At 46.8% G+C, this 7,331-nt stretch overlaps 1 protein-coding gene across 1 annotated transcript; it reads left to right on the top strand.

Moving 5' to 3' along the window:
* The first annotated feature begins 233 nt into the window (after positions 1 to 233).
* CYTL1 (cytokine like 1) lies at positions 234 to 4,923 on the top strand. The gene is made up of 4 exons (XM_017653763.3): positions 234 to 630; positions 2,756 to 2,800; positions 2,913 to 3,041; positions 4,288 to 4,923. Exons 1-4 carry the CDS (start codon positions 373 to 375, stop codon positions 4,369 to 4,371), a joined length of 516 nt encoding a protein of 171 aa, XP_017509252.3. The 5' UTR covers positions 234 to 372; the 3' UTR covers positions 4,372 to 4,923.
* Positions 4,924 to 7,331: the final 2,408 nt, after the last annotated feature.

Raw genomic sequence — 7,331 nt, 5'->3', positions numbered from 1 at the left:
CCGCTGGGCTTTGACACCCAGGCTGCCCAACCCCAGCCTGGGTCCCTGGTGCTCAGGCTATCACTGTGGTCCCTTCCCCTTTCTCAGTCGTGTTCCAGTTTGACACAACAACCCCCATTGTGAGGGCCCACCCCTCGCCTCTGGCTGATCCTCCCCCTCGTCCATCCTTGTTTCCTCTTGTCCCCCACACCCTGGCCTGCAGGCCCTGCCGCTTCAGGAAAAGGCGCTGCTGAGAGAAATTGCTATAGAAAGTGTGCAGGGGAAGGACCTGCTCCCCTTCCAGGAGTCCCAAGCCAAGCAGCCTCTCTTCTCAACAAGGGGGGACTTCAGGTCTGAAAGGATCCAGTGTCCCCTGCCAGGGGTGTGTGCTCGATGGCCTTGGCTGGGCCCCACAGGAAATGGAGGCTTGGAGGACCACCCCTAAGCAGCTGCTTAAAGCAGGGCCCAGCCAGCCAGCGGGAGGCAGTGCGTGGCCTGTGCACCATGACACCCCGGCTGCTGCCCCTGCTGCTGCTGTTGGCCAGGCCCCCCGCCGTGCAGCCCGTCCCCCCAACCTGCTACTCCAGGATGCTGACCCTGAGCCGGGAGATCACCAGGGACTTCCAGAGCCTGCAGGCCACAGCGCCCGCGGTGAGTCCCCTCCGGCCTGACCTCCACACACCAGGAGGTTCTAGGCAGACCCAGTTCTCAAATATTTGCCTTTGGACCAGGGGTATAAAAAAAATGCTGTTTTTTTTTCTTGTCAATATTAATTCCAAGGGTATTGTATTTTATTTCCATCCTATTAAATACAATCAATGGTTTATGCTGTTTTTTAAATACAAGGAAAAGCAATCAAAGACACGGCACTTTTTGCTTGTAACGTGCTGGCAACTATCACAGGATCTGTTGTAAAATGTAGAGAATGAAAATAAAATGCTCCTCAGAGAGCCTAGAACTCTGGAACTGAGGACCAGAGAACGAAGCCTTTGTATTCTGCCCATGAGCCCGGTGATTAGGAGTATGTGCTGAAGGGGAGCCTCCCAGCATGCCCTCCGCCCTTACCGGCGGTGGGATGCTGGGCAGATTCTCAGCCCCTGAATTTCAGTGTCTCCATCTGTGAAGGGGGCTGGGGGGTCCCATCACCAGCTCTGGGCGCTGGAAGGATGAAAGGCTGCATGGAGACCCAGCGCCCAGAGCAGTGCCTCCCCGGACGCGCCTGGAATGTTGGAGGTTGTCATCGCCTCTGTATTAAAGGAGCTCTGAGAGGGGAAGTGCCAGAGACCCAGGAACCAAAATATGGGCCCCCTGATGGCTTATTCAGCAGAGAAACAAAACGAACTCAACTTTATTTAAAGCTTTGGTAACAAAAGTGTCTCTTTACCCCTTGTAAACACTTCAAACAAAACTGAATGTTTCCCAGATGTGGAGTTATGGAACCCTAACACCTTCTTTTATTTTCTTTTAAAAAGTTAAATAACTTTTAACTTTTTTTTTAAAAAAGTGTCTTTTTTTCCCTAATTATAAAAGCCATATACAGCAGTCTCCCCTTATCTGCAGCCTCAGTTTACCTGCAGTTAACCGAGGTCCGGAAGCAGGTGATGTATGGTCAGAAGGTCAGTAGTAGCCTAATGCTAGGTCACAATGCCTGCGGGGCATTTTGTCATCTCACATCATCATGAGAAGGGTGGTACAATAAGATGTTGTGAGAGAGAGACCACATTCACATCACTTTTTATATTATATTGTTTTAATTGGTCTCTTTCATTATAAGTGATTGTTGGTGATCTCTTATTGTGCTTCATTTATAGATTCAATTTATCATAGGTACATAGAGATGTATGTCTAGGAGAAAAAACAGTCTATACAAAGTTTGGTACTATCCGCAGTTTCAGGCATCCACTGGGCGTCTTGGAATGTATCCCCCATGGATAAGGGGGGACCACTGTACTTGGTAGAACAGTTGGAAAATGCACAAAGGATGAAGAAGAAAATAAATATTACTTGCAATTCTACCACCTAGAGGTAACTGCGGCAATTACATTCTGGTGGTCAGTGTTTCAGCTCCCTGACTACACAAAGGTATTCAGGTCCTTGTGTGCGCATGTGCGTGTGTGTATGTGTACGTGTGCATGTGTGTTTAAGCAAATCAGATCAAATAACACAGTTCTGCAATTTACTTCTTAATGACATCATCAAATAAGTTAATATTCTTTTAGAACAACCTTTTGTATAGTTGTATCACAATTTAACCAAATTCCTTGTCACCAAATATCTAGAACAATTACCTTTGAAAGGAATCAAATCTTAAAGGGTAAAAAAGAAATCATAGGCTCAGAACAGCAGAGCTGGACAGCAGTAAAAACTGTGTATTCTAACTCTAATTACACAAATGACAAACGGCCACATGGGAGGAGACTGCCCGAGGTCAACCAGGAAGACACTAGCAGGGCAGGACCAGATCTGGGTCTCCTGGCCTTTAGACCTGAACAGAAGCAAAATCAAAATATAGTGATATAAAATTACATGCACATATATCTGATTTATAGTAAATGATATAAAGGTTGTAGTCTAAAAGTTGAATTCTGGAAGAGCAGTTTCCCAATTCTGGAGGAATGCGGCATACACTGTAAGAAAGTACTGCCTATGCTGTCCCATCGAGGAAGCTCCAGGGGTTTGGAGCTGGTCTGACTGTGGGAGGATAGGGGAGAGCTTCTGTGCCCAGCTGAGGGTGTGACCCTGTGGGCATCTCAGTGACCCATGTCCCTTTCTGCAGGAGCAGTGTGTCAGATACCTGCCCCGGCTGTACCTGGATATACATGTAAGAGGGGTCTGCCTGCCTGGGGGAGGCAGGGGGTGGGGAGAGAGCCCCAGCTCCAGTCCCTCTGCCTCTGACTTCTCTGATGAGACCCCTCCCTGTTGTCCACTCCCAGAATTACTGTGTGCTGGCCAAGCTGCGGGACTTTGTGGCATCACCCCAGTGTTGGAAGGTGGCCCAGGTAGATGCCTTGAAGGACAAAGTGAGGAAACTGTACACCATCATGAACTCATTCTGCAGAAGAGTAAGTGACACCACTGAAAACCCCACTGAAAATTCCTTTCCTACTTATCAGCCAAGACTTTCAGAGCTTTTAGAAGAGGAGGGTCGGAGGAAAAACTATGCTTATGGGGTACTCCAGTTCACAAAGCCGTTTCTAACCATTGTCACCCTCAGCAAGTGACGGACTCATGACAAGGCCCTCCTCTCCTGAGCTTCACAGTGACAGGCAGACAGCTCCCAGGACCACGTGTTAACCATGCAACACAGATTCTGCCTGGAGTCAAACGGGACAAGGGTACAGGGAAGGGCTGTGCAATTTGAAAAACTCCTGGAGCCAAGGGGTCAGAGGACACCTAGGGGAGGGGCTTCAGGTGTGCTCTGTGATAGGAGAATTCTGGTAGGAAGGGGAAGGAGACAGAGAAATGCAGAAAATTAGCACTGTTTAAGATGACAAGGTAGTCATGTGACCTTCCGGGCACAGGCTTCAGCATCAGGCAGACGTAGCTTCTGCCTCCATCTTCCTGCTTCCTGCGTGGGAACACCTGCCACCTCCCTGCCCGATAGCACCCTCATCCAAGACCTGGAGACCCGACAGGGCCCATCTCATGAGGGTATAAAAAATTATACCCTCCCCATGTGTGTATCAGGCCCTGTAGTGACTCCCTTGATCCCAAGAACCCCAGCAGAGTGGCTAGACATAGAATTCTTACAGCAGGCCTGGCACAGGGTAAGTCCTCAGAAAACTTTAATAATTAGCTATTAAGTTCTAATTTATTTGTTCATGCATCAAATGTGTATTATGCATTTCCTCCCCACACCGATTTCCCTCCTCAATCCCCTCTCCCGTTGGTCAGCGGGGAGAAGACAGGAAGAAGATGTAACACAGTCTGATAAGTGGTGTTATTGAATCTAAAGTGCTTGAAGGTGACATCGGTGCTGTTATTCATGGTGTCCCCAATGCCTGGCCCAGAATTGTTGCTCAGTAATTGAGATTTATTCATTCATCACTACCTCCCCCATCTAGCCATCTAGGCATCTGGTCAACTAATGTATGCATTGATTCAATAAATAATAAAAGAATACATAAGATTCTATGGAAACATGAAGAAAGATGTGACCAGTTCTTCTTGGGAGAGAAAGGGATGGGAAGTTTTCATGCAAAAAGGAACAACTAGACAGTCTTTGGGGATGACCAGGAGTCCTACAGCTGTGCATGGGCTCTGCAGCCATGTGTAGTGACATCCCTGTTCCTTGCACATGTTTTTCAGGATTTGGTGTTCCTGTCAGATGACTGCAATGCCTTGGAATACCCAACCCCAGTGACCACAGTCCTGCCGGATCGTCAGAGCTAGGGCACTCCCGAGCAGAAAGAGAACCCAAGGGGCCTGTCTGCTGCCCAGAGGGTGGGCTAGTGCCATGGTCTCTACATGCGTCCCTGTTACTATAACATGACAGAAACTGTCACGTCCCTCCACCTTCTGGAGCAGCGCTGGGGCGTCCACCCCAGAACCTACTTTGAACATAGTGAGAAGCCTTGCTTTCATTCCCGTTGGTTTTGTCTTGCGAGGATAGTTAGATACACAAGCATGTTTCTGTGAACTAACAAGAAAAGAGCAGACCAGTTTCCCCTCTATGAACAACTGGCTTGAAAACAGGCAAAACAGTATGTTTGTATTGCGGCTTTAATGGAGCAATGGTACCATTTTTCTTCCCTGACAGGAACCTGCTTACATTTAATGAAGCTAATATTTCATATCCTCTCCACAAATTTTTCTTACAGTTATCTTTCATTTTAGGAATTTCATGGCCTATCAGATGTAGTTGCAAGATTTGTGATTGCATAGTGCTGCTGGGAACTGCTTTTTCATGGAAAAGTGATGAAAACCAAATAAAGACAATCTTTACAGTGAGAAACACGTATCCTGCTGTTTTGTCCGAGGTGCCTATCTGCGTGTTTATTTCATGCTCTTTCTAAAAGTTGCTGCTCTTAGAAAGATGCATCTTTCTCCCTTTTCCCATCAAGTGAAGGTGTTTCTGGGTCTGCTTCAATTCACCTACGTGAATGTCCTTCAAGCATCGGGAGATGCTTTTTTTTTGTTTCAATTTGTTTGGGAACAAACTGTACCTTGCATTGTACCCGTGGGCAAGGCAGTACCTGGCACTTATCACAAACATTGGCTCATTGAGTCCTCCTAACAAACCTAGAGAGGGGCATCGTATAGATTAGATGGGCTCATATAGATCAGGTGACTTGCTCAAGACCACCAGCTGGCGAGTGGGGGAGGCTGGATTGAACTCAGGCTTGTGGGACTCCAAAGCCCTACTCTTCCCAGTGCCCCCATTGCTGGTTCTCTGCACGTGAAACATGCTCATTCAATTAATTCATGAGCCCAACAGCAAAGTCTCAGTTGAGTAACTGGATTGTTGAAAAATATTTCAAATGTTGCTTTTTAAAAAAATTCACAGGTTATACTGGGATTGTTTTTTTTCTTTTACTCCCTTCTATACATATAGACCATGATTTTCCTCCTTGATCTTAGATGCCTCTTACTTCTCAGATGATTTATGAGAAAATTTATTAGGTTTTTATTTTCCTTTTAGAAGCACAAGTCCACAGCATCACTAATATTGGTTTCTTAGAGCTGCTGCTAACAAGTGACCATAAACTGGGTTAGAAATAAGAGAAATTTATTCCCCCACTGATCTAGAGGCTAGGAGTTCTGAAATCAAGGTGCCGGCAGAGCCCCATGGTCTCTGAAGCCTTTAAGAGAGGATCCTGCCTTGCATCTTCCAGCTTCAGCTGGTTGCTTGCAACCCTTGGCCTGCATTGCTTGTAGATGCATCAATTCAATCTCTGTCCCCATTCATTCATGTTGTTCTCCTTGTGCCTCTGTCTCTGTGTCCAAAATCACCTTTTCTTAAAGTAAAATAATCTCTTTTTTTACAGATGGCATAATTTTATATAGAAAAATCACTAAAGATCTGAAGAAAAAACTATTAGAATAATAAAATCAGTATACAAAAGTTATAGTATACAAAAATCAGTTGCATTTCTATACACTAACGGCAAGTATCAGAAAGAGAAATTGAGAAAATAATCCCATTTACAATAGCATCAAAAACAGTAAAATATTTAGAAAGAAGAGACTCGGAGGAAGATGGTGGAATAGGAGGTCACTGTGACAACCTCCTGCCGTGCACACACTAAGGACACAACTACATCCAATACAGTGAACCCTGAAAATGATCTGAAGGCTGTAGAACTAACCGTCTACACCTGGGGAAGGGAAAACCACATTGAGAAGGGTAAGTGAGAAGATCCTTGAGCAATTGGGCCCCAGGTTCTTCCCCTCATCCTAGCCCATAAGCCACAGAGAAGAAAAGAGTGGGAAGGGGAATAAATGCTCAGGAATCTGGCACACCTGGCCCTGGGGATTTGCTCTAGGAAGATGAGTTCACATTGCACTGGGCTTTGATGATTAACAAGGCTGGTCACCTGGGAGAGGTGGAGTGGTATGGGGGGCCAGGACTCCTGCCACGTGTGGAGGACCAGTGTGCTGTTGGTCACATGGAGAGCCAACACAGAAGCAGCACTTTGAAAGGTTTGCTAGCCTTGGGAAGTGTGCTGGAGGGGCAGGGTCTGAGGGTGCCCTCCCCAGAGGAGAAAGGACAGGCCGACAGCACCATTCCAGATCTTCCTCAGCCAGCTGTCCAGATGCCTGTGGAAGCCAGCTCTGAAGCTCTTCCCCTGCCCCACTGGCTCGGCCCTGGCATTCCCCTGCAGTCCTGCCCTGCCCAGCTTGCTTGGCCCAGCAGTGGTCAGCCATTACTGATGGACAGGCAGCAGGACTACCCACAATGAATCCAAGTAGAAATGCCTCACGTCACATGTACACAGGCTACCTGTGGAGGCCTGCATAACTGGCAGAGAGGCAGAGAGGCAGGGCCCACGCACAACCCACAAACAGTAGCTGTGACTCAGCCACAACAGAAAGCTGGGCCCTGGTGAGCAGGGGTTTGAGCTTCTAGGGTTCACAGGTTGCTTACCACATAGAGCCACTACTTTCAGGACCAGGGGCATAGCTGATCTACGCAATACAAAGGAAGAAACATAGAGACCCAGATAAAATGACACAACAGAGAACTGTGTTCCAAACAAAAGAACAAGAAAAAAACACCATGAAATGTGCTAAATAAAATGAGGATAAGCAATGCTGATAAAGAATTCAAAGTAACAGCCATAAAGATGCTCACTGAACTAGGGAAAAGAATTGAGGGTCTCAATGAGAATTTCAACAAAGAGATAGAAAAC

The sequence above is a fragment of the Manis javanica genome, chromosome 5, assembly GCF_040802235.1.
Source record: "Manis javanica isolate MJ-LG chromosome 5, MJ_LKY, whole genome shotgun sequence".
Taxonomy (NCBI): domain Eukaryota; kingdom Metazoa; phylum Chordata; class Mammalia; order Pholidota; family Manidae; genus Manis; species Manis javanica.
The sequence above is the reverse complement of the archived record's forward strand: the minus strand, read 5'-3'. Positions and strand labels throughout refer to the sequence as shown.

What these genes read in the sequence shown, in the direction of transcription:
- CYTL1 (XM_017653763.3), top strand. Translation starts at nt 373, where the DNA reads ATGGCCTTGGCTGGGCCCCACAGGAAATGGAGGCTTGGAGGACCACCC. An exon ending in TGCAGGCCACAGCGCCCGCG is followed by an intron (nt 631 to 2,755) that starts GTGAGTCCCCTC and finishes CCCTTTCTGCAG; the next exon opens with GAGCAGTGTGTCAGATACCT. An exon ending in GGCTGTACCTGGATATACAT is followed by an intron (nt 2,801 to 2,912) that starts GTAAGAGGGGTC and finishes GTCCACTCCCAG; the next exon opens with AATTACTGTGTGCTGGCCAA.